This window comes from Canis lupus, chromosome 34, assembly GCF_003254725.2.
Source record: "Canis lupus dingo isolate Sandy chromosome 34, ASM325472v2, whole genome shotgun sequence".
Taxonomy (NCBI): domain Eukaryota; kingdom Metazoa; phylum Chordata; class Mammalia; order Carnivora; family Canidae; genus Canis; species Canis lupus.
Window position 1 is genome coordinate 17,199,443 of NC_064276.1, and position 24,318 is coordinate 17,223,760.

At 56.3% G+C, this 24,318-nt stretch overlaps 2 protein-coding genes across 8 annotated transcripts; one reads left to right on the forward strand and one right to left on the reverse strand.

Moving 5' to 3' along the window:
• Positions 1-472: 472 nt before the first annotated feature.
• On the forward strand, positions 473-9,201 carry FAM131A (family with sequence similarity 131 member A). 6 transcript variants are annotated; one of them, XM_025451448.3, is made up of 6 exons: positions 473-666; positions 1,856-1,916; positions 5,303-5,396; positions 5,655-5,837; positions 6,008-6,124; positions 7,433-9,201. In XM_025451448.3, the coding sequence occupies exons 3-6, from the start codon at positions 5,327-5,329 to the stop codon at positions 7,906-7,908; spliced, it is 846 nt and encodes a 281-aa protein (XP_025307233.1). In that variant the 5' UTR covers positions 473-666; positions 1,856-1,916; positions 5,303-5,326; the 3' UTR covers positions 7,909-9,201. The 6 variants fall into 6 exon arrangements, with proteins under 6 accessions (XP_025307233.1, XP_025307235.1, XP_025307232.1 ...); XM_025451450.3 differs by having other exon boundaries at positions 1,859-1,916; XM_025451447.3 differs by lacking the exon at positions 1,856-1,916 and adding an exon at positions 2,942-3,084.
• Positions 9,111-23,687, reverse strand: CLCN2 (chloride voltage-gated channel 2). 2 transcript variants are annotated; one of them, XM_025451445.3, is made up of 24 exons: positions 23,533-23,687; positions 21,127-21,283; positions 20,834-20,965; positions 20,350-20,478; positions 20,129-20,262; positions 19,945-20,022; positions 19,773-19,851; positions 19,523-19,648; positions 19,314-19,398; positions 19,122-19,223; positions 17,744-17,828; positions 17,450-17,605; positions 16,995-17,064; positions 16,657-16,767; positions 16,233-16,446; positions 15,807-15,940; positions 15,383-15,555; positions 15,150-15,264; positions 14,883-14,956; positions 14,602-14,661; positions 14,417-14,455; positions 13,933-14,037; positions 9,865-9,951; positions 9,111-9,734 (listed from the first exon to the last, which is right to left on the reverse strand). In XM_025451445.3, the coding sequence occupies exons 1-24, from the start codon at positions 23,605-23,607 to the stop codon at positions 9,540-9,542; spliced, it is 2,715 nt and encodes a 904-aa protein (XP_025307230.1). In that variant the 5' UTR covers positions 23,608-23,687; the 3' UTR covers positions 9,111-9,539. The 2 variants fall into 2 exon arrangements, 1 of the variants encoding a protein (XP_025307230.1); XR_003138856.3 differs by lacking the exon at positions 9,111-9,734 and having other exon boundaries at positions 13,933-14,051.
• Positions 23,688-24,318: the final 631 nt, after the last annotated feature.

A 24,318-nucleotide genomic window follows, 5' to 3' on the forward strand; every position in this document is an offset into this window, starting at 1 on the left:
GTCCATGATTGTGGGGATTGGAGGGTCCACTTTCCTGGAGGGTTGGACCCTTGAAACCGACATGGTGGGGTTCCCTGTTAGCTGGTAGGGAAGAAGAAAAATAGCTGTGGGAGTACTTCCAGAACACACTCGCTGGGCTTACTCTCCTAGAAGAATGTGATGCAGACGGACCTGTGCGCGGAGGAGGCCCTGGGTTTCACGCTGCTGTGGCCAAGAAGGCCTTTATGGCTTCAAGGTCCCCTCTGCAAGAAGGGCTGAACGCGAGGAGTCTGACCCCAACGCGGTATGCCGGGCAGCCCGCGCCCATGAGCTCCCGCGCACCCTCTTCCCTCAGGGTGGCTCCCCAGGGCCTGGGAGGAGAGGACCCGGTGTTTCCGGACTCGGCCCCAGGCCGCCCCTGCGTGGCCGTGACGCGTTCGCCCCGCCTGCCTTGGGTGGTGACGCGGGTGGCCACGCCCCCGCGCTGACGTCACCGGCCCGGTTCCCTCTCCGGGGAGCGGCGGCGGACGCGGCTCCCACCCCCTCCCCTCTCGCGGGCTCTCCCCTCCCCGGCGGCGGCCGCGGCCCGACCCTCTGCAAGGCGATGGCCCGGGCCCCGAGCGCGGGCTAGCGTGCTTGGGTGCCCGGCCATGGGCTGCATCGGCTCTCGGAGTCCGGCGGGTCAGGGTAAGAGGCGGAGGCCAGGCTCCGGTGGGGGAGTCGGGCTGCGGCTGCCCGGTGCGCGGGCCGCCGGTGGGTGGGGGCCTTGAGGAGGGGGCCGGTGTCGGGGAGAGGGAGGAGCCTGCACCGGGGAGGCGGGCCCGGCCGGAGGAGGGAGCGAGCCGAGCGGGGAGGGGGCTGAATCGACTCGGCTTCGCTCCCACGGCCTGCCTGCTTCTGGGCTTTGCGGTGTAGACCCGTAGGCTTTACGCCTGGATTCACACCGCTGAGGGGGGCAGGAGGCGCGCACAGCCTTGGGAGGGGCAAGTTGTCTACGGCCACTGGCCTTCCACGCCCACACACCCGCCGCCCCCGCGGCCCACACCTTTCCTCTCCCGTGCCCTGGGAGTGGCCCTTGCTGGGAACCTGCCTCTCCTAAGCTGTGCCCCAACCCCCTTAAGAAGGTAGCCTGCAAAGCCTGTCAGGCACCCCACTATGGAGTTTTTTGGCTAAAACTTAACTGCTTCCTTCAGAATCAGATGAGTGATGAAGGGGACTGAGGCCCCCTTTGGGGCACCTGTGAGCACATGATCACCATAATAACTGTTTTTGTTCCTTTCCCCCACTCCCAACAAAATCATCCTACCTTGTGGTGGGAAAGAGGAGCCCACAGAGAGGCCATTAGGGCTTCCTACAACTGGCGATCCCTGCTGCTTGGATCTTGGTTCCTATGGATGGTGGTGCACGTTGGGGCCTGGCCTCAGCGCTATGCATCTGAGGTCCACCAGCCTACCTAAGGGTCATGGATTTCTCCAAGCCTAAGGCCAGGCGGGGACTCACTTGTGAGGTTGAGGGCTGGGTTTGGTATGGGTCCTGGGCTTTCAGAGCAGGTGGTTAGTCATACAGGTCTTAGTGTGGTTTGTACTTAAGATTCTTTGGAGCTAAGACTCTGGCTGAGATTTGTACTTTCTTTGGGTTCCCATGAAGAATTCTGGGATTTGTAGTCCTAAATTAACCTCATGACTTTTGAAGCTGAGAAGCAGCAGACTGCTCTGATCCCTCTGGCCCTGCTAAAGCTTGGAGTTCAGGAAGTCATTCTCTCCTGTAGTCAGGGGAGGGTTTGGCTGACCTCAGGACTGGCTTTGAGAGCCCTGATTAGGTACCAGCTGGGGGCCAGGGATGGCCTGTAACCTTGTGTCTTCCTTCTGGTTGGTAGCAGTTCTGGGGACCACCAGCTGGCTGAGGCTCAGGGACAGAGACGGCTGCTCCAGCTAAAGGTCAGTTGTGATGTACATTGCCTGTTGGCACTGTCTAGGGGAAGGGCCTCAGCTCCCTGAGCTCTAGAGAGCTCTGCTGGGTCCCTTGCACTCCCACCTCCTCAAAGCCAAGAGGAAGGAGTCTTCTCCTTATGTGACTAGGCACAGGTTCCAAGTGGGGAGGGGACTGGCTCAGCATCCGGAGCCAAAATAAGAATAGAACTGGGAGCTGAGCCTGGAGCGGTTCTGGGCTTTTGGTTCTCTGCATCAACACAGCCAGCATGCCTATGATTTCTGTGCTGGGCAAAATGTTTCTGTGGCAGCGTGAAGGGCCTGGAGGACGATGGACTTGTCAGACAAGTCGCAGAGGTGAGACCAGGGAATGTAGATGTGATCTGGGAGGTGAGGGGAAGCTGAGAAGTAGGATGCTCAGGTGGCAAAAGGACAATTACTCTGGCTTAGATCTTGGGAACCAGGATGAAACAGGAACAACCAGGCCGGGGCCAGACAGGGCATCAGGAAAAAAGCTTTAGGGGACGAGGGGGTGAAAGTAAGAAAAAATAATGGATTTGTCAGAAGAGAAAAGAGCTGCATACCAGCTGATGCTGGCGAGAGGAAAGACCAAGAGAAAGAAGGCACCAAGCCTGTAAAAGATCCAAGGTGGTGGTGGGGAGAAGGATGGCGGTGGTGATGGTGATGGTGGTGGTGGTGGAAGAACGTGGTGTGCTTTCCAAGATGAATGAATGGGTTGGCCGAAAAACCCAAGATTTTCAGAATTTATGAAAGTTTAGGTTTCATCCCTAGAGTTCTGATGGCAAAATACATCCAGAGGAAGGGGCCCAGTGGGCTGCCACACAGTGGCCCCAGGGGCCTGAAGGTCAGGAATGTAGGATAGGGGTCTTCAGAATTGTGGAGAGCACCAGGTGGTTGCTGATATCCTGGGAGGTGGGGGAGGGGTGAGGAGAATGATACGGCAGCGCCGGATGAAAATGGGGATTTTGACATTAGTGGGAGCCCAGGTGAACAGCCTTTCCCCCACCCCTCAGTGGCCTCGGACCCTGCTTGGGCTGTGGAGTGGATCGAACTTCCTCGGGGCCTCTCTCTATCTTCCTTGGGATCTGCTCGGACCCTCCGAGGCTGGAGCCGGTCCTCCCGCCCTTCCTCCGTGGACAGCCAGGACTTGCCAGAGGTGCTGGGCCCCTGGTATTGGTAGGGGGAAGGGGGGCCGCATTCACATGAAGGGGATCTGTATCCCCCACCCCCGCCTCGCCAGCCTGCTTCTGGCTCCCTTTTCCTGCGAGCGGAGGCGCTATCCGGCCGGCCGGGCCCCAAGGCCGCCCCCGCGCCGGTCTGCTCGGCTCGGCGTGGAGCCAGCGGGCGGGCTTTGCTCGCGCCTTGGGCGCTGACGTCAGCGCATCCCAGGCCGTATCCCGGGAGACCCTGTTGCATGGTGATGGGTTGCCAGGGAGACACACACCTTTTCTTTGGGCCTGGGCCGCAGCTGCGCGGAGCGCCGGCACGGATGGCGGTGGCTGGGGGCAGTGAGGGGAGGGAGGGAGAGCGAGCCAGGAAACACCCAGCAGGTGCTCCTCCCCCCAGGCCTGGCCGGAAGCTAACGGCGCCACCCTGGGGCCCCTGTAAGCCAGGTACTGAGACGGGGGAGGGAGGGGGAGGGGAGCAGAGGGTGGGCCTGAGGTCAAGGGAGCGAGCAGGTGGGGCCCTTCTTGTGAAGGGTGGGAACCTGATCTGGAGAGCTAGACAGTTCCGGGGAGGGGGCACGTATCTCCGATTTCATTCATTCATTGAGGCAAACGTTTGCGAGGCTTGCCAGGGAACACTGAACCAGGTGCCAAGTGGAGGAAGGAGCCCAGGTAAATCAGAGTCAGGCCCTGCCATCCCGAGATCCCTCAGGAGAGATGCGAGGGCAATGCTGGGGTGGGGGTGGGGTGGGGTATTGAAGAGACAGAGAAAACTGTACTGAAAACATAAGAGGCGACACTTGAGTCAGGCCTTAGATGGTAGGGAGCATTTTGTCAGGCAAGGATGGCGTTCTTAGCCCAGGGGAGAGCTGGGTTCTTTTGGCTGGAGGCAGGAGGGCTGTTTGCTGACAGGGAAGGTGGAAGTGGGGTTTTCTTGGGCAGAGAAGATCAGATGGTGGATTCCAAGGCCTGGAAAGGGGCAGGCCCTCACAGAGTGGGCTCCTTCAGTGCCTGGCTGTGAAGCTAGCATTTCACTGGGCAGTGGAGGAGCCCGGAAAAGGTTTTAAATAGGGACATGTGACCAGTTGCACTCTGGAGAAAATTGTTTACATTTATACTTTGCCTCATTCATTCAGCCTATGTATTTAGAAAGGTTACTCTGTACTGGGCACTGTGCTAAATGCTGGAGTGCAGCAGTGACCAAAAGAGACCAAATTCCTCCAAGGGCTAGAGACCAGTAAGGGAGACCAATGAGAGATAGGGAAACACATGGAGTAGACCCATGATTATACACACAGGGTATGTTCATAGAGGTTGGTGACTTGCTACAGAGGGAGGATGGACACCTGGTAGGATGGCCAGGAAGACCTTTCTGAGGGAGTGTTGTTTCAGCCAAGACCTGAAAGATGAGAGCCAGCCAGCTCTAGGGAGGAGTGAGAGGAACACTTACACAACGTTCTAGTTCTAGGCTGAGAGAAGCGCCTGGAATTGTAAGAGCTTGAGGGGGCACAATGGTGCTCATCTGGACCTGGGATATTGAGGGCTCAAGGAAGGGAGGGCAGTGGCAGTGGGAACAGCAGGGAGGAGAAAAGCTTAGGGAGAGTTCATGGTAATGCTGAGGTTGGGAACTAGGCTGAATGGGCAGAGTGGTTGGGTGTTGCAGTGCAAGGAAGTCAGGAAGCAGGGCCAGATGTGGGAAAAGGGGTTGGGTTTGGTTTGGGTCATGCTGAGTTTGTGGTAGGCTGTAGAAACAGCTAGGAGATTGGGATGTCTGAAGATTGAGAGGAGGAGAGGGGCAAAGAGGAGAGAACCTGGGGGAAGTCCTTGATGCCATAGGATTCCCTATGGCATCCCTTCCTTTTTTCTTCTCAAAGGCCCCCTTCCATGGTTCTTGACTTCCCAACCGCCCACCCTCCCTCCATCCATCCTTCCCTCCCTCCCTCTGGGAGCTGGGACGGTGGGGGTGGTAGCTACAGTTTTGTTCCTTTGGGTCAGCCTGAATCTCTGTTGCTCCTTTAGAGGACATAGCTTGCTGATCCTGACTTCTTACTCTCCCTCTTACGTATCTCAGTGGCCACTGGGACCTAAGTACTGCCCTGACATTCCCTTCCCAGCTTCCATATCCCCTTGACACTTTGGGTGGGCCATGGGCATGTAGGGGGATGCTGCTGTCAGAGGAGCACTGACCTTTTGATGCTGTCACCCAAGGTGAATGTTGGAGACACAGTCGCGATGCTGCCCAAGTCCCGGAGAGCCCTAACTATCCAGGAGATTGCTGCACTGGCCAGATCCTCCCTGCATGGTACGCAACCCCCACCACCACCACCCCGCCCTGCCATACCTCTGGCCCACTTTGTCCCTCCTTCTTCCTTTTGCACATACCCCCGGGGACTGTATCCTGTGCATTCTTGCTGGGATCTCCCTCTTCCTCCCCTTCTCAGAGGAATCTCAGCTCCCTCCTCCCATCCAAAGGCACGAGTGGACCCTAGCTACCACCACCCTGCACTGCCCTCCCTGGCCTGTGCCCTAACCAGGCTTCTTCCTTCTGCCCCACCTGCAGGTATTTCTCAGGTGGTGAAGGACCACGTGACCAAGCCCACGGCCATGGCCCAGGGCCGAGTGGCTCACCTTATTGAGTGGAAGGGCTGGAGCAAGCCAAGTGATTCACCTGCTGCCCTGGAATCAGCCTTTTCCTCCTATTCGGACCTCAGTGAGGGTGAACAAGAGGCTCGCTTTGCAGCAGGTGGGGACAGGAAAGGGTCAGCTACACGTTTGTCATTGGGATGCTCTTTCCACACGCCCATCTCTTTTCTTTCCTGTCTCCAACCTGAGCCCTCGTCGTCGTAGCTCTTCAGCTAACGAATTCTGCTGGTGAACCTTCTCTGCTAATAAATTATTTGTCCTCCCTGACAGGAGTGGCTGAGCAATTTGCCATTGCAGAAGCCAAGCTTCGGGCGTGGTCTTCAGTGGATGGTGAGGACTCCACTGATGAATCCTATGATGAGGACTTTACTGGAGGAACTGACTCAGGTAAGGGGTAGGCAATGCTAGGACCCCCAGCTGGGGTGAGACTGCCTGAGAGGCCTTGTGATTCAGAGCTCAGCCTTTGGAAGGGGAGGGTGGGAACAGACCCTGGCCACGCAGTCGCTGACAGTCTGGGGGCAAGAGGGCTCTCCATGCTCCTGGGTGAGCAGTCAGCAGCTGGAAATGGAAGAGTTCCTTTCATGTACATGCTGAGCCTTCTGTCTCTCTGGGCCATTGGGCCGTGTAGTCCAGAGACCTCACGGACACCTTCTATGCAGCTGCATCTCTGGGAGAGTCTGCTGTGCCTTGCCTTTCCCTTCCTGGGCGGCCTTTTGGCCAGCTGCAGCAGCACAGATGAGCTGCGGCAGCATAGTGCCTCACAGGGCCATGGCCCCAGGCAAACAGGAAGGCGTGCTGGGCCTGGACTGCCCACAGGGCCATGCTGGCTCAGGCTCAGCATCCTCGAATTCCATCCGAGACCTGCCTCTGGGCCTTTCTCTGGGCCGATGCTCACAGAGAGAGGGGACGCTGCGGGGCTGTGCAGCTGTGCACGGCCCTCCTTTCATCTTCCCATTCCCAGAACACATGGCTGACTTTCTCTGTAGCTTCTGGGCTCATGCCTCACAACACCCCACCCCCGATACTTCTTTGCCTTTGAAGATTGCCTCCACCAGCCCCTACCCTTCCTGCTAATTAACAGATTCTCCAAGGGCAGTACAGCAGAGCAGACTGGCAATACATTAGACTTCTGCTGTGGTCCAGAGGTGACTGATTGGGATGCCTGAGGCCAAGACAGAGCCCTGAACCACAAATGTTCTTGTTGATTGAGTTCCAGGCCTGCTTTGACTCCTGGTATAATGATAATAACTAACATTTATCCAAGGCCACTACTACCCCACGTAGAACCTTTGTGCAAATTTGAAAAAAAGCACCTCTTTCTCTGGCGGGCACAGCCCCAAGCTAGGCCATGCTGCTTGGTGAGCAGAAGGGTGGGCTGAACTCCAGTCTTCACTCACTGCCTTGGATGGGCTCCCCTTGTGTGTGAGCCACCAGCACACGGCCGTGCAGGGCATCCCCACATTTATTGCTTTCTTACTGTGTGCTGTATTCTTTTGTTCTCTCAACAACCCCATAAGTAGGTATAATAGATTCCCCAATTTACCATAAAGGAGATGGATGCACTGAGATGTTGTGACATGCCCAAAGTTACTCAGCTCCTCCCAGTGCTAGGGGTGGTGTGGGGAGAACGTGGCTTCCAGGTTGGCCAGTTGAAATGGGGCTAATAGGGCTCTCTTCTTGTCTCTCCCTCTGCAGATATGGCTGGGCAGCTGCCCCTGGGGCCCCACCTCCAGGACCTCTTCACGGGCCACCGATTCTCCAGGCCTATGCGCCAGGGCTCTGTGGAGCCTGAGAGCGACTGCTCGCAGACCGTGTCCCCAGAGACCCTGTGCTCCAGTCTGTGCAGCCTAGAGGACGGGTTGCTGGGCTCCCCAGCCCGCCTGGCCTCCCAGCTGCTGGGCGACGAGCTGCTCCTCGCCAAACTGCCCCCCAGCCGGGAAAGTGCCTTCCGTAGCCTGGGCCCATTGGAGGCCCAGGACTCGCTCTACAACTCGCCCCTCATGGAGTCCTGCCTTTCCCCCGCCGAGGAGGAGCCAGCCCCCTGCAAGGACTGTCAGCCTCTCTGTCCGCCGCCAGTGGGCAGCTGGGAACGGCAGCGGCAAGCCTCTGATGTAGCTTCTTCTGGGGTGGTGTCCTTAGACGAGGATGAGGCACAGCCGGAGGAACAGTGACCCACATCATGCCTGGTGGCGGCATGTGTCTCCCTGCTGCTGCTGGGGGCAGAGCCTCTGTGCCCAAGTGCGGGCTGGAGGCTTCCGGCAGAGCTCCAAAGCCTAGAGGGCTCCTGGGAGCACTCACTCCTCCGTTGTGTGTTTTGCATGAAAGTGTTTGGAGAGGAGGCAGGGGCCAGGCTGGGGGCGCATGTCCTGCCCCCACTCCTGGGGTTTGCCGGGGGTTGCCCGGGGCCCCTGGGGCATGGCTACAGCTGTGGCAGACAGTGATGTTCATGTTCTTAAATCAAAAACGCCACATACACATTTCCTCCTTGGATGATGTGAACCCCGAAGGGGGTGGTTGTGACTGGGCCTTGTGGGGTGGAATGGGAGGGAGCCCGGCCCCTCCTCCCCCTCCCCCATGCCTCTCTCTTCTCTGCTTCTCTCCACCTCTGAGTCCATGTGCAGTGCTTGATAGAATCACCCCTACCCCAGGGCGGGCTGGCTCTTACCCTCCTGGAGCCTAGGATTGAGCCGTCCCCCAAGGGCCCCTCGCCTAGCTGGGCTCGTGCTGTGCTTCGCCTCTCCATCATCTCTAAATCTTCTTCTTTTTCCTAAAGAAAGAGGGGTTTTGGTCTGTTCTTTCAGTCGGATATTCTCTGGGAGGCACTGGATTGATGAAATCATGTGCCCTCCACCCTTTTACTGGCCCCTTGTAGGGTGTGTGGGCAGAGTCCAAGCGGCTCACAGCCTGCCTGCCTGCCCCATTCACAGAGCTCTCAGAGTGGAGCTGGGAGAAGGAAGGGGAGGCTCTGGGTTGCTACAGAGCTGGGACTTTGATGTTCTTCCAGAAAGGGCCACAAGGGGGCCACACGGGTGGTTGGGCAGTTGTCTGCTGATGCCTGAGCCCGGCTGGGGCAGGAGCAGGAATCGTGCCAACAAGTGACAGTCATGTGGGAGTGTCTGTCCCTGGGGAGGGAAGAGTGTAGTGTCTTTCTTGGCTGAATGAAAGGCCAAAGCTACAATACCGAGGGCCTCTGCCCCAGCTAGGGTATTGATAACTAAGCAGTGGAGGCCTCTGTAGATCCTGTATTCTACACAGTGAGCTCTGGAGTTTGATGGGCTGTAGGGGGGTGTGGGTAGCTGCAGAATTTGGAGCCTTGTAGGCTTTGGCAGATAAGAGGGCCCAAGGTAAGAACAAGAGCTGATGGGCACAGGCATTCTATATATAAGTGGCTCATTAGGTGTTTATTTTGTTCTATTTAAGAATTTGTTTTATTAAATTAATATAAAAATCTTTGTAAATCTCTATATACATCTGGTCATTGGAGGAGGTTCCAGTATAAACCCATCTTAGTTCTACCCCTTTCCCCCTCAGAGGGGGCTCAGGGGTCAAGTAACTCCACCCCTATCCTGCCAGGGGGATGCTGATCTTCCTGCCCATGGAATACTTGCTGCAGGTGGGCACTGGGTCAGATTCCAGGTAGGATGAACCAGGAGGAAGAACTTAGCACCCCAGGCCTGGAAGGGGGGCTACGGCTCCAGCCTTTAGTGTAGCTGCCTCCTTTCCCAAGGCAGAAGGAATAGGAGAGCTTCAGGATGGGCCAACAGCCATGGCCACTGTCATCTCAGGCCACCCATTGAGGGGTTCATTGGCACTTGTCATCGCTGTCAGAAGGGCTCCCCTCCCGGGGGAGGCCATGATGGGAGCGGGGCCCCCAGAGTGCATGCACCTCCGTGGTTTCTGTGTCGCTGCTGCTGGTGGCACTGTCGCGGAAGCTGGCGAGGGGTGGCCGGACTTTGACGCCCTGTGCTGTGACAGAGCCCTCGATGGCCTTCCGGAGCTGGAAAGGGGAGAGGGTCAGGTGCACGGACTCCGAGCTCCTTGCTCAGACTCCACCCCCAGGTGGGCTGGACACAAGCCTACATGACTTTTTCGAAGCAGAAATGGTCTGATGGCTATTATCATCTCACCTCCTTTAGCGTGACAATCCCAATGAGTCTGCCAATACTGGTGACATAAGCATGGTCCACTCCCAGTAGTGAGAAGATGGTGTGAGTCTGCGGGGTTGGGAGAAAACACACTGGACGTCATACGCCAGGGGACAGTTCTAAATTACTGGCCAGAGGGGCCCAGGACAGGTGGAGTGGGGAACAGGAGGGGTGCCATAGATGGTGGGTGGAAGGGATGACCACTGGAGGGAAAAGAATCATGAGAATGTTTCTGCAGCCAGGCCTCAGAAACTTGGTGGTGGGAATCTTTATGTTGCTTATGTTGATGGAAAAACAGAGAAAGGATTCTTTGTCCCATGTTAGGAGGATGATGGAGGAGAGAGCAACTGTTCAAACGTGACATCTAATGATTGGCCAGGCACTGGGCTAGGTCATTCTGAAGTCAGCCATTGATTTCAGTCCTGTTGGAAGTATGATACCCATTCTATGGGAGAGGCAGCATGAGGCTCAGGGTGAAGGGACTTTGCAGCTCCAGAAGGAGCTTTTTTAACACACCACAGGAGGAGGAAGCAAAGCCCCAGTCCTGTGCAGATGTCCAATCAGTCACACAGGTACCTAGGAGGGAGGTTCCATATCCTTTAAGGGTACTGGCCCTGGACTCTGTGGCTGACACATGCTTCCCGTTTGCCTCCAGTTGTCTGGCAGTTAAAGTGTCCCTTCACCCTGGCTCTGACACTTCAGTCATGGCCTGAAGCACTGTCTTGCATACAGTTTGCCTTTTCTGGGGCCCAAGCAGCATCCCAAGTGCTGTTGAGATGTAGCTTGAAGTCCAGGGAAGTAACAGCTATCCACATCCTCCCATGTTTTTCTTGTTTTGGACTCTTGCCTCAATTTTCAAATGTAATAATCCCCAGGGCTCAGAAATTGTCAACTAGTTCCCCTTGTAGTCTAAGTAGATTTTCTTGGGCCAGATGTCTTGAAAAACACCCTACTGACACAGCAGTTCCTGGAGTTTGGGGCCTATCACTTATTGCAGTGTTGTGAGTTTGTAAGCCTCTTGGCTTAGTGTTTGAATCAAAATGGGCATTAATAACCCAGCTTTTTGAGTACCAGTTACTCAGCACTCATTATAACCATCTTAAAGCTTTAAAAATATTTTCTTAAACAGTTGCTAAATTTTTTATTAGAGGACTTCCAGAACTTTCCTAAGTCTCCAGCTAAGGCATGACAATACTTCTAAAGGCAGAAGTTCAGTTGTAGACTAAATTTTTCTGTGCTCCTTCAATACCTTTATCGTAACTGTCATGTGGTTAGCAAGTACTTCCTCATATCCAACTTGAATCCTATGTGCTACACGTTTCCTTTAATTTCCTCATCTGACTTCAGAGGGAAACAGATCTTTATTATGAGATTTCTTGTCTCAGTAATTCTGTAGCTTTGTCTCCTTATGATTTAATAATCCCTCTATCTTCTTCCAAGCATCTTATTAAATCATTCCTTGGATTTTTCTTTTTCTCCACAATCCTAATGAGAATGAGCTTCTGGCAGGCTTATATGCCTTTTGGTTTGCAAACCACTGGTCCTGGGCAGTCACCAAGTGCTGCCGATCTGCCGATCATCCTCAACATCTTGGCTGTCGGACTCCCTCACCATCCTTACCAGGACCAGGCCATAGCACCCTCACTGGTTCTGTTTTTGGTCTCCCCTCCAACTTGGCTCTGCCAAGCTTTCTCAAGAGCCCAGACTCCCCAGAATGGCCACAAGTCCCTTCCCAAGGCCATCCCAGCCGGTCCTTCCAGCCTCAGATTCAGCCAGGCACTCCAGCTTCCAGCCTCCCATAATCACTCTTTTCCTGAAGACCTCAATTTCTTACACACTTCAACCCTTCCCTGGCTACACTGCCTTCTCAAGTCACCCTGCTGTCCACCTCTCGGTGTCCTTTACATATATTGAACTCCTACTATGGCCAGCACTGTTGTAAATCTCCTGTATCAAGTCCTTCATCCAAAGAAAAACCTATGATGTAGGCACTCTGATCCGCATCCTGCAGATAAGGAAAGTGAAACATAGGCTAAGAAATTCACCAAGGCTACAAAGCTACCTAATGCACGGCAGACGGAGGATCTGGGTAGAGCCCAGCTGGCCTAGCTTTGGCACCCTAGCCTCCACTGCTTGTCTGTAGGTGGCCTCAGGATGAATGTGGCATCTAGCTGCCATGGCTGGCCAGCTCTAGTCTCCCAGGTTCCTAAATAGTTTCCAGTGGATTCCCTCTCAGCCTGAATGTTCTCCTCCTGAACTTGACTGGGCTACTACTAATTGATTCTTCAGGCCTGCAAGGACATTTTGAATTCTAATCTTTTATGTTCTTATCACTTCCAGTTCTTTGTACTTTTGTTAGCCAGTTCCTCAAAGGCTTCTTCTCTTCCTCTAATTTTTAAGTTTGTAACAAACACCTACTTTGTTCTTTTTCACTTTAATTAGACACCAGGGAGCCTGTTGGAGGGCCTGCACATCTTGGGCTTGGGAACAGTGAATTGACGGGAGAGGGACAACAACACGGCCCTCTGAAAGAATCCTGGGATTGGGGCCAGGAAATCTGGGCTCTGGGCTTCATTCTGCTGTACTGACTTGGGCAAGTGACCTCCTCACTGCCTCAGTCTCTCAGGGTATTAAAGAGGTTAAGTTCCTAGGCTTTTGGGTCAGACTGTCTTAGATTCCAGTCTGATAGTGCTGCTTACTAGCTGTGTGACCTTGGGCAACTTGCTTAACTTCTCTGAGTTTCAGTGTTATCTATACAACTGGACTATCGCAATATCTATTTTACAGTCCAGTTGTGAGGATTAAACATGTGAAGAGCTTAGCAAGTCCCTGGCGCACAGCAAACACTAAAAAAAAATGGCGTTATTATCCCTATCATCATTATGGGATATGTGAGGACTAAGTAAGATGATAGAAAAACTGCAGTGGTCTTAGGGAGAAAGGCTTTAAATAAAAACTTAGTGTATTCTCAGGCCTATATATTTTTTTCTTGCAATTGCATTGTAGTTCCCTACTTTGATCTGAGGTCTTTACCCAAAGGTTTATAAGTTCCTTTATTGCCGTTTGCTGTTTTTTTTTTTTTTTTTTAATTACCTTTTGCTTTTCTGTATCTTTGTGCCCTGTTCTTTCTGGCCTAGCTCCTTCTTGTCCGAGATAGGCTGGCTCTTAGGCACAGCTTGCACCTCCAGAGCTGCAGACCTTGGGAGTGTTCCTCCACTGCTGGCAGCCCCCGTGTCTTGGAGGCTCACACGTCCAATCTGTCAACAATTTAGCTAAAACGCTTGGTTTCTACCCCAGCACCCTGCCGGGTTTGCCTGCATTCCCTGCCTTCGCATGGAAGTTTGAAAATGCCTGGATGATGCCCCTGCTCTATGCTGGAGAGTCCCCTCTGCTCTCCAGTGTCAGCCCCACCCTCCAAACTGTCTGCACTCAAGTTTTCTCCCCACTTCTGCAGGCTGGTTTGCCCTTCTACTGAGCGATTTTCCTGTGTCCCTACCAGTTTTCTTCTGGCCTACATTAAGTCAGACTTTCTGGGGTCTGACATTCCAAGCCCCCCACTGGGTGTTTCACATCTCTGTTTATCTCTTCTCTGCAGTGTCCCCACCCCTACTTGGATGTTTGTTAGCTTGTTTATTAGATTTTCTTATCCTGCCTGTTTCTCACCCATTTTTTTCAGTGTGAGTGTATCAGCCTTGTTGGGTGCTGGCAGCCTCCCGCCTGGCTCTGACCCTCGCCTGGCCTTCTGGCTTCCACCCAGCTCAAACCCTGTCTTTGTTGCTGTTTTGGTCCAGAGTTCCCCGGGGGCAAGGCTGAGCAGAGGAAAAATGAGGCCTGGCTCCATGGTAGGCAGGAAGAGGCTAAGGGGCCCTGGCTCCTGGCTTCCCATCCTTTGAGGTGATGTGTCTGAAAAACATCTCAGCAAAGAGCCCACCCTCTGCTGTTCTGTTCCCCTACCACACACACACTGGCCTGAGCCCAAGCTGTGGGAAGACCTAGATCCCCACCCTGTGCTCCTGAGAGCCCAGGCCAGCCCCTGGCCATTGACCCTACCTTGTGCAAAGAGGTCCGCTCCACCAGCTGGAACGGGGCAGGGTCAATCTTGCAGTCACTGAAGTTGACAGGTTCGTCTAGCTGTTGTTCCTCCCACTCCTGAATCTGAGAGGATGAGACTGAGAGGATTAGAGGGATGGGGCCAGGGATCCCTGGGTGGCGCAGCGGTTTGGCGCCTGCCTTTGGCCCAGGGCGTGATCCTGGAGACCCGGGATCGAATCCCACATCAGGCTCCCGGTGCATGGAGCCTGCTTCTCCCTCTGCCTGTGTCTCTGCCTCTGTCTCTCTCTCTCTCTGTGATGACTATCATAAATAAAAAAAAAAAAAAAAAAAAAAAGAGGGATGGGGCCAATAGCTTCTCTTACCTCCCTGAAAACTGGCCTGCCCCCTTTCACCCCACGGTCCCTCCCATGGGGACAGCAGCCAAGATGATGACTGAACACTGCCAGGAAAAATGAGGGGCCAGAGTCCAGTCACACCTTACCTCCTCAGAAGTCATCTCGCCTTCCAGGTCTGAGTCACTCTAGAAGAGAAGGAGGGAGGTTGGCAGCTAGTGGCTGAAGAGAGGTCGAGGTGGGTGTATCTGCTCCCCAGCGTGGGGTTATGCTGCTAGCCCCCAGCCCTACCCGGCTAGGGATCCTAAACTGCAGGAAGAGAGGGAGCACTTACCGCCAGGGAGATTCGGACCCGCTTCAGCTTGCGCTTCTCACAGGATTCTGACTTCTCCAACTTGTTTAGAGCCAGAGAAAAGAGGAGTTGATGTTACAGGGAGGGCGGTGAGGGTAAGCAGTGGGGCTGAGAGGAAGGGCATGCAGCAGGGACAGAGCTGACATCTAGGAGGGCAGAGGGCAGGGAGAATGGAGGCAGGCTTTGCAGGGTAAATGGAGAGGTGGTCTCAGCATCAGGGAGACAGAGAGCTGGAAAGAAAGAGACGGATTTCAACTACTCACCTCTGAAGCAGCCTCGGGGGGTGGACTGCCACAGAAGAGGCTCCTGAGGGCAATGCCTGCCTGCTCCATGCTGCCTGCGGTCCCAAACACAAGGCAGAAAGCGGGGGGCATGTCATCTTCGAGGGAGGGGACCAGCGGGTGAGGAGGGCAAGAGGAGAGGTGTCCTGGTGTTACCCCTCGGCCCTCTGGGCAGCCTTTTACCTGGGATACGCTCAAGCAAAATCTCAGGGGCCGTGTTCTAGCTCTGTTAGTGGGGGACAGGCTCACCTGTGGGACTCTCCCCAAATTTCATGGCATTGCTGGGCCCCCTCTTGAGAGCAGGCTTCAGGGGCTTGTGAGTCTCTTCCCGGGCTGCAGGGAAACCGGGGTCCTCTGTGTTCACCTGCATGGGCGGGAAGGGGCCGGTGAGGCTAGAGCCCCAGATCACCTCTGTGTTGCCCTCCCAATTAGTCTACATGACATTCAGGAAGTGTGTGTGATTGTGGGGTTTTCCTCCTCACTTGGAAGCGGACGGAGGTCTCAGGGCTAGGGGGACTCTCCTGATCAGATGGTGGAGAGGTCTGGGCAGCTCGACGCTCTTGCATGTACTGCCTTCGGCGGGCTGGGCTCAGCTGGGCCCCCAGCAACGCCACCACCTGCGAGCGCTCAATGGAGCCCAGGAGGATCATGGACTCTGGATAGAGCAGGTGGGAGGACTCAGGATCTGGGGATGAGGTCCTCCTACCCACCCCCACTGGCCTTCTTTCACACCCAGAGTGTGGCCTTGGACATAGGCCACACACCAGAGGGAACTCCTGGCTGGCAAATGCTGGCCTGCTCCGTCTAGAACCAAGGACACTGGTTCTGAGCTTCCTGCTCCCTCCCCCTTCCTGAGAAGCAACCCTGAGAGATGCCCCTAGCGCTGGGATCCCCTCCTGGTCTCACCAGGGGACTCTACAAGGGCCAACATGCGGCCCTTGGTTCTGTGCAGTGCCAACCGAAGGTCCCGGAAGGTGCAGCTGAGGGCCACATGGGGAACATCCCGCACCATGATGTCCTCCACTCGCATCCGGTACTGCCTGAAGGCAGAGAGAGGAAGCATTTGGCTTGTGGTCAGGATGGGAGGGTAGCCCAGAGCACCACCATGCCAGGGCCATAAGGAAGGCCCCAGAGGTCATGGGGACCAGGGCTAAGAGCCAAGGAGTATTTCTGCTTTCAGTCTGATCAGGTGTGGGTGGGGCAGCTCTGACTAGGAGGGAGCAAGGTGGATGGTCGTAGAGCTTCACTGTCTGAGGACCTTGCTGGAGGTGGGTCTGAGAGGGGTCTTTCTGACCCTCACCCACACCCCCCTTGTCGCCCAGCCCTCCATACTGGTGGCGGCCCCAGCCCAGCTCAGGCAGATAGGGCAGTTTCTTGATCCGGATGATGCTGTCATAGAGTGAGGGCTGTAGGCTCTGGGCAACGGCGTTGGCCAGGATGACGGCGATCATGACGGGTAGGATGTGGGCAATCTGGCCCGTGAGCTCGAACACGATCACGGCTGTGGACACTGTGTGTGTCACTGCTCCTGCCAGTGCAGCTGCCCCTGGAGATAGCCACCCTCAGTCTCCTCAGGCTGCCCAAGTCTCACATGACCCTCCCCACCCAGAGATGGTCCTCTAGGGACCCTCAGGTTCACCCAGTGTAGACAGAGCGAGGGACTGGCTTCTGCAGCTGAGGGAAGGCTGGTTCCTGCCAGCAGGGGGCACCAGAACCTCAGATACGGTGGCGGCTCAAGGGGACCTGGAGCACTCACCCACCACTGCATAGCCCCCAGGAACGATCCGGTAAGTGCTGCTGTCAGTGTGAATCCCGTCTGGGAACCAGGCAGCCATACTTTCGCCCACCAGACGCCCAAATGCTGCTCCTTCAGGGATGGGGGGTGGGAAGAGAAACAGGTAGTGGAGGGGGAGGGCAGGGGCACTAGGAAGAGAGAGGGTCAGAAGGTGGGGGAGGGGCCAGTGGGTCACTCAGTACAGGGGACAGGCAGGGGGTAGGGGTTGAGGCTGGACCAAAACCCGCTCCCAGGCAGAGAGGGGCTGGCCAGCGGGTGGGGAGGGTGCAGGCTTGGAGAGGAGGTGGCTGTGGACTCACCGATAACAAAGACCGGCATGAAGGCCCCGCAGGGCACCGGGATGGTGGTGGCCAGTGCAGACATCCAGAACTGCAGGCAGGAGGCGGTTCAAACAGGCAGAGGCACCCCCAACCCTCAGGCAGTCCCCAGCTCCACCTGGAGGAGCCTAACTTGCTTCTCATCAGCCACAAACTCCCAGCTCTCCCAGAATTCCCCAGAGGTGAAGGAAGGGTGAGGACTCCAGAACTAGATGGCTTAGCTTCAAATCTCACTCTGTCATCTAGCTCTGGGCCAATTATATAACCTCTCTGTGCCTGGACTTCCCATCTTTAGGACGGGGCTACCGGCAGTACCTTTCTCGTAGCACTGCTGTGAGACTTAGAAGGAATGACTCTGTGGAAAGTGCTTAGGACAGTGTCTGGCACCTAGTAAGCCCAGGTCAGCATCCGCTATATGTACAAGGAAGGAGCCCTACCTTCATGAGAATGAAGATGACCAAGGTGAGGAAGACGTTGGCACGTGGTGGGCTCCAGGCCTGTGAGGTTCCTGGTGGCTCTAGCTCCTCCATCAGGCCCTGGCGGACCCATGTCCGGTTGTCAAACAGCGTGACCAGAGTTTCTTTCTGTGAGAGCTATAGGTGAACAGGTGTGCCTCAGCCCGGGGAACAGCCAGGATGAAGGGAAGGGGCCCACAGGAGAACAGAGGCCGTTGGCTTTAGAAGCGATGTACCCCAAGGGAAAGCACAAGTGTCCGTTCTGCCTGGGTTTACCTGTCCGGCCATGAACTGTCCAAAGCCAGGGGGGAAAGTCAGAGTGGAGATGAGCAGGGTCACCAGAGCCGGGAAGAGCAGGCGTCTAGGGATGTAGGTTTCACAGCATCAAACATGGGTGGTGTACCTACTACAGACTGGTGATAGGCTGGGTGCCCTCACATACCTCAGGGCTGAGATCACAGTAGAGTCTCAGCTCTTACATAAAAGCACCCAGTTGGGAGAGAAGATCCCCTTTGCTGTTCATGACATGATGGCCTCAAGGATGCCTTTCTGTTGGCTCGAGACTCCCTATGTAGGTAGCAGAAAGTCCAAACCCTCCACCCCCAGCCCTCTCTTGGACACCTCCTAGCTGTGACTCCTCCCCATGCTCCCAGAAGCCCCAGCTGAAGGGCGCATTGTGTGAGTGTGGAAAAGCTTTTGCCTCTGTGTTTCTCTGTGGTGACTTAGAGTGAAGGTTGGTGTTGGGGAAAAGCTGGGGTCACTCGTGAAGTTGACCAAAGGTGCCACAGGGAGCAGGTTCAGTGGGCTGCCCTTTCTCTGAAGGACGTCAGTCCCAACAGAAGTCACATCCCAGGCCTCCCCACTCCTAACCCTCAAGGTCACAAATGAGAGAGCTATGCTCTAGAGAGAAAAAAAAAATCTCACCCATCTCTGTGCTTCAACAGGAGGAAAACTAACACTCTCTAGGGAGTGCTGCCATCTGGCCAGGCCCAGAGCCTAAGGAAGGCTTAGTCTTCTTTTATAATATATATGTTTTTAAATTTTATTTTTAAGTAATTTCTACACCCAATATAAGCCTCAAATTCATAACCCTCAGATCAAAAGTTGTGTGCTCTTCTTTTTTTTTTTTTTTTTTTTTTTTTTTTTTTTTTTTGTTTTGTTTTTTTTTGTGTGCTCTTCTGACTGAACTAGGCAGGTGCCCCGTGGAAGTCTTACTGTTTAATCTAAACTGCCTTGACTAAAAATTTAGAAGTGCCAATTTTTGGGGGCACCTGGGTGGCTCAGTGGTTGAGTGTGTGCCTTTGGCTTGGTGTGTGATCCCAGGGTCCTGGGATTGAGTCCCTCATCGGGCTCCCCGCAGGGAACCTGCTTCTCCCTCTGCCTGTATCTCTGCCTCTCTCTGTCTCTCATGAATAATTAAAATCTTAAAAAAAAAAAAACCCACCCAAAGTGCCAATTTTGAGATAATCCATATAAAACCCTAAATGTTCAATTATCCTGGGAAACACCACTGGCTGATTTTCTCAATGAAGCACCGTCTTTAACTGGCACTTTTAACTACTAGTTGCCATCTCACCTGTCATTGGCCCTCCCGCCCCACTGTGACCCTTGCACAACCCAAAGGGGACTAGAGAGGAGCCCAGGTCCAACTCACTTCTTCATAAGGAAGCGGTTGATGGTTTTCTGCTTCCGCATCACCTGGACAATCTTCCTGTTCAAGTAGACAAAGAGCGCTCCCCCAAAGCCACTGGCAATACTGGAGAGGGAAGAAGGATTGAGGTAAAAGGGGTTTTTCCCTTCCTTACCTCCTCCTCTCTGATGCACCCCGGCTCCCTGAGCTCCTCACCCAATGACAGCAAAGGCTGGCAGCTCCTGGAGGTCGAAGGGGAAGTCAAGCCGGAATCGGGTTTTGAAGAGAGCAGTAATGGTCTCTGAAAGGAAAGAAGAGTAGCAGAGGGAGACCGACATTGTGTTTGGGCCCCCACCTGAGCCATCTCAGGGGCTCTCCTCATTCCCCAGGTCCCCCCACCCCATACCACCCCATACCACCCCAACCTTCATCACGGTTCCAGACTGCCAAGACCCGGAAGATGAAGGCACTGAAGGTGGCAGCAAAGAAGCCCCGCCAGTAGTTCCGCACGGCGAAGAAGGTGGAGGTGACCTCGATGCTGAATAGGACGCCTGGGTGGGGGTGAGGCAGAGTGCCACTTGAGGCCTGGGCCCGGCCTAAGGACTCAGGGCCAGATGAGAGAGGCACAGGAGGGGTTTCCAAGGGCAGAGCTGGGGGGCTCCACTGACTGCCTACCTCCAATAGGTGCCGCAAAGCAGCAGCCTACTCCCACGGCACAGGCAGCGGCCAGCATCTCTGTGTTCCGGGATTCATTCTGGCAAGAGTGGTAGTGGTGGTTGGAGACGGGCATCAGCACAGCCTTGGCAGCCCACCCCTCCCCTCTACCCCACCCCGGGCTCCCCTTTACCTCATAGATGCCCCCAAAGAGGGAGAGAAACTTGCTGAGCAGAGCAGCACACATGCTGGCGATATGCACAAAAGGGCCCTGGGGGGTGGGGACAGGTTGTAAGTGGGTAAGGGACACACCCTGACCTTGGTCTGTGTTCTTCCTCCACTGGGAGGGACTCCTTTATGCCCCAACCCGAGGTTACCTCTTTGCCAAGGGGCATCCCACTGCCGAGGGCACAGGTCAGCCCGATGACCTTAGCTACAAAGGTCTTCAGGGTGAGGTATTCCTTCAGCACTACTCCCCGCAAGATGGTCTTCATCTCAGGGATGCCGGACCCTGGAGAAGTTATAATTCCAGGAGAATCATCTGCTGTGCCCATTTCAAGGGGTCCCATCTCTACCCTCCCCTTCTCTTTTATTGTACCGACAGCCTGAGGAGCCAGGATCTGTGTGAATCCAGCTGAGAAGGTGATGAGGACGATGGGGTAGGTGACCCAGGCCAGGTACTGGAGAAAGACGCTGGTGTTCAAGCCCCGGGACATCCACTGTTGGGCTGTGGGGAGAAGACGAGCTGCTAGGCCCGAGTGCACACACCCAGTCCCCACCTAGCCACTGGGGCATACTGATATGACAAGCTGTCCTAGGGAATACCAATCGCAGAGAACTGGGCAGGAGGGGTTGAGGGGGGCCCTGGAGGGCATTCTTTGGGACAAAAATCACACTAGGTAAGGGGGCGGCAGGAAGATTGTGGCCTGTGGGCGTGGCGGTGATTATGCCTGAGGAGGGGGCAGTCAGGCTGGCTGGGGAACACGGTCAGTGACCAAGTAGCCAAGATACTTGGACAAGCGTGGCATGGAGGGAACAGGTTGGTTCCTCCCAGCCTTCCCCTTGCCAGTCCTTGTCCTTACCCTGTAGACAGGCAGCGATGGCATAGTCCATGGCCCAGCTAACCAGAGCCATGAGGAGCCCCAGCAAGACCAGGAAGATCCAGTCTTCACCAACCCTGGACACTAGGAACTTATGGCAGCGTACGGAACAGACTGTGAGCAGGGAAGGGAAGAATGGGCAGGCTAGCACAAAAGTGCTCCTACCTCTGCGCACCCCCTCCCCCCAAAACCTCCAACTTCCCAGTGGGCAGCTCTATGGCCCCTGTCAACGCAGCACAGCACAGCCAGGTCTCCTGCCCCAACCCAGGTCTCACTGCGGCATCGGGCACAACGGCTTTGTCCATATTCCAGGAGCTCCGGGGGAGCCCGAGAAGAAGGTGGACCCCTCCAGGTCTCAGGCCCTCCCAGGCGAATCCGAGCAGCTTCCTCTTTGGCGAAGGCCCCAAGGTCCTGAGTATAGCGGCCATACATCTGAGCAATAGAGATGATGGGGGCATTAGTAGATGTGGGCGGAGTGGGGGCCACTGCACTAACTCCCCTTCTCCCAGCCTCCACATTCTATGCCTCCTCTTGAATCCACAGTCCCCACTTGGGCTTGGGGTGTGGAAACAATGCACACTGCAGACTCTGGGGGCTGTCCTGGCCGGAGGGGACAGGGACAGCTGAGGTACAGGGCACAGTGCTGAGGGTAGCAGAATAATCAGTCCTCTTCTCCCAGGCCTGCCGGGGAGCATGGAGGAGGAGTGGGAGGGAAGGCCCCAGAGGAGGAAAAGATGGAAAAACCTAGGCAGTCCGAAAGTGGGAGGAGGGAAGGTCAGAGAATAAGGATGTTCAAGGACAGAAGGGTAACAATGAGGGCCTCAGGGAACTGGGGGTAGCTGAGTCGGCCTAGGCGGGGCCTCAATCCTTATCACGTTCCTGCTGGGCCTCTAGCCTGTGACCAACTCAGCTGCACCCTTCCCACCCACCCTAATCCCCTTGTCCCTATTCTCCAGTGCCTGCCCCCGCCCCACCAGCCTGCCAGCCCAGCTGGGAGTGGTCAAGTCTCTGGGTGGGTGGAGAGCGCTTGGTGGCCTCAGCCCCACTCTGCAGCTGCCCCAAGCCCAGTGGTGGGTTGGGGGCCGGCAGAGGCTGATGGCCAGGCTGTGACTTGTTGGGGTGAGAGTCGGGAGAGTCGCTGCCGAGACCTGCCAAGCTGGGCGTGTGTTGGGGGGTGGGGAGGAGTAGATTCCGGCTGCCACCCGCAGAGCTTCGGGACACAAAGGGCTCCTGTTGGGGCTGGGGTTGGTGTGGGGGGGGGGCAGTAGGGAGGGAAAGATAGAGACAGAGAAAGAGAGAGAGAGAGAGAGAGGGAGCCAGAGAGAGGAGAAAGGGCGAAAAGTGAGGCCAGAGGAAGGGGCAGAGAAGAGAAAGGAGGAGAGGAGAGGGCAAGAAGGAAGGAGGAAAAGAGAGAAAGAAAGTAGAATACAAAGAGGCGGACACGGTGCAGGAGGGGGAGGTGAGTGTGCGGGAGAAAGACAAAGGGATTAGAAGGAGAAGGGGGAGAGGCTGGAGCAGAGCGTGTTCAAGAGAGAGCGTGACCCTGAGGATCCGTTCCAGAGATAGAGACCAGGCGAAGGAGGTGGAGATGTGGCTGGTGCAACAGATACACACCATTTCAGAGGTCAGGTGCCTGGCTTCTTTGACTAAAGCCCCATTCCCAGCCAGTGCCGATTGATAGACACCTCCCCCCTACCCAAAGACTTGTCCCCCACTTCTTGCCCCACCCCCACCTTTACCACCTGTCTCTCATCCTTTCATCCTGTCCCTCTCTTATAATGGGGCACCTCCCAGCCACAGCCCCAGCCCAGGACCCCTCCTCTTGGAGATGTTCCCTCCCTGCCTCCTTCCTGGACAAATTCCAACCCAAGCTGGTAAAGAGGAGCCACAGGGCCCATTCCCTCTCCTAGAGTTTGGGTCCTCTGCCCAGTGACACAAGAAGGGGCAAAATGTTTCTCGAACACTAAGTTACAGTGGTGGCCATGAGTCGGCTCAAAACCCCAGGACCCCTGCTTCTAGTGAGGTCAAGGAACACCCCTGAGGTGGGTGGGGGCTGGATACCCAGAGTTAGCATGGACAAAGGTCCCAATTTCCACACCCATTCCTTGCTTGACACATCCTCCAGAAAGCTCCTGTATCCTAGGGTGGCAGGCCGCCTTCCCCCCCCAGAGAATCCCTAAGGGTCCCTGCCAAGGCGGGGTTGCCAGCTCCCCAGGGGTCAGGGCTGGGGGTTAATTTGGGTCTGAACGTCTTTTCACACACTCTTGTTTCTACCTACAGCGTAGTGCCACGCACTTAGTGGGGGCAGAGGGAATGTCTAGGGTGGTGGAGATGGGAGGGAAGAGAGAAGTTCAAGGGTGCGAGTGGTGCTGGGGAGGGGTGGTGGGGTGCTAAGACCTCAACCCAGGTGCGAAAGGGGAGGAGCAAAGAAGATGTGTTTCTGTGGGGGTGGTGAAGGGAAGGACACCTGGGATAAGCACCTGACGTCCTCGTTCCGTAGGCCCCCGCCCCAGCTGGATGCAGCTTTCCACCCTTTAGCCCTCCAGCCTCTCAGGCCCCCGAGCCTCGGTTTCCCCAGCTCAGAAGGCCGGGGCGGGCTGAGGGCAGGCCCCCGGCGCCGCGCCTCCAAGGCAACCCGGAGCAGCGGTCCCGGAGCGTCGTGCGGACTCGCCCGGGCTTACCAGGGTCTGCTCGTACTGCAGCGCCCGCGGCTCCATCCCTTCCGCCGCCGCCGCCGCGGCCCCAGCGGCCGCCATCTCCGCCTACAGCCCTCCGGCCTCCCGCAGCGACTCGGGCTCGGGCTCGGCTCGGGCTCGGGCTCCGACTGTCCCCGGCCCGCTGAGCCGCGCCGGCACCCGTCCCGTCCCTGCCGCCCGGGCGGCCGAGTGCAGAGTGCGGCGGGCCCCGGCGGGCGCTGCTGGCTCAGCCTCCCGCTCGCGTTCCCTCCTCGGCGGGCGGGCCGGGGGCGGTGCCCTCCGTGCCGCTCCGCCCGCCCGCCCATCCGCAGGGGCCGGCCCAGCCGGGCGGGGGTCTGCGTTGGAGCGGCCTCCTGGGCACCCGGGAGGCGGCAGGGGGCGCTTGGAACGTGCTAGGCTGCGCCCCCTCGGCGCAGAGGCCCGGGACGGAGGGGGGCGCCGGGGGCGGAGAGGGCGGGCCCGCTGGCACGTGGATGGGCCGGGCCCGGCCGGTGGCGCCCAGTGCCGGGGCGGGAGGGGCTGGGGCTCGGGAGGGCCTGGGGCCCGGGGCGGCAAAGCCGTCTAAATCACACCCTTTGGGCTCAATCTCTCAGGAGTGACGCCTTCTCTTGCTTCTGGGGGTGGTGGTGGGGGGGCGGGCAGCGGCTCAGACGGGCCTCGCAAGGCCCCTCTCTGCTCCGTCGAGGGTGAGAAGCAAAGCTGGAGGGACTCGGAGGGGGACGCTAGGCCCAGAAGGCGGGGGTGAGGACGTGATGCTCGGAACTGAGACCC

What these genes read in the sequence shown, in the direction of transcription:
- FAM131A (XM_025451446.3), top strand. Translation starts at nt 2,177, where the DNA reads ATGCCTATGATTTCTGTGCTGGGCAAAATGTTTCTGTGGCAGCGTGAA. An exon ending in TTGTCAGACAAGTCGCAGAG is followed by an intron (nt 2,265 to 2,941) that starts GTGAGACCAGGG and finishes CCCACCCCTCAG; the next exon opens with TGGCCTCGGACCCTGCTTGG. An exon ending in AGAGGCTCGCTTTGCAGCAG is followed by an intron (nt 5,838 to 6,007) that starts GTGGGGACAGGA and finishes CCTCCCTGACAG; the next exon opens with GAGTGGCTGAGCAATTTGCC.
- CLCN2 (XM_025451445.3), bottom strand. Translation starts at nt 23,607, where the DNA reads ATGGCGGCCGCTGGGGCCGCGGCGGCGGCGGCGGAAGGGATGGAGCCG. An exon ending in TGCAGTACGAGCAGACCCTG is followed by an intron (nt 21,284 to 23,532) that starts GTAAGCCCGGGC and finishes TCTATTGCTCAG; the next exon opens with ATGTATGGCCGCTATACTCA. An exon ending in AGTCTGGAACCGTGATGAAG is followed by an intron (nt 19,399 to 19,522) that starts GTTGGGGTGGTA and finishes CTTTCCTTTCAG; the next exon opens with AGACCATTACTGCTCTCTTC.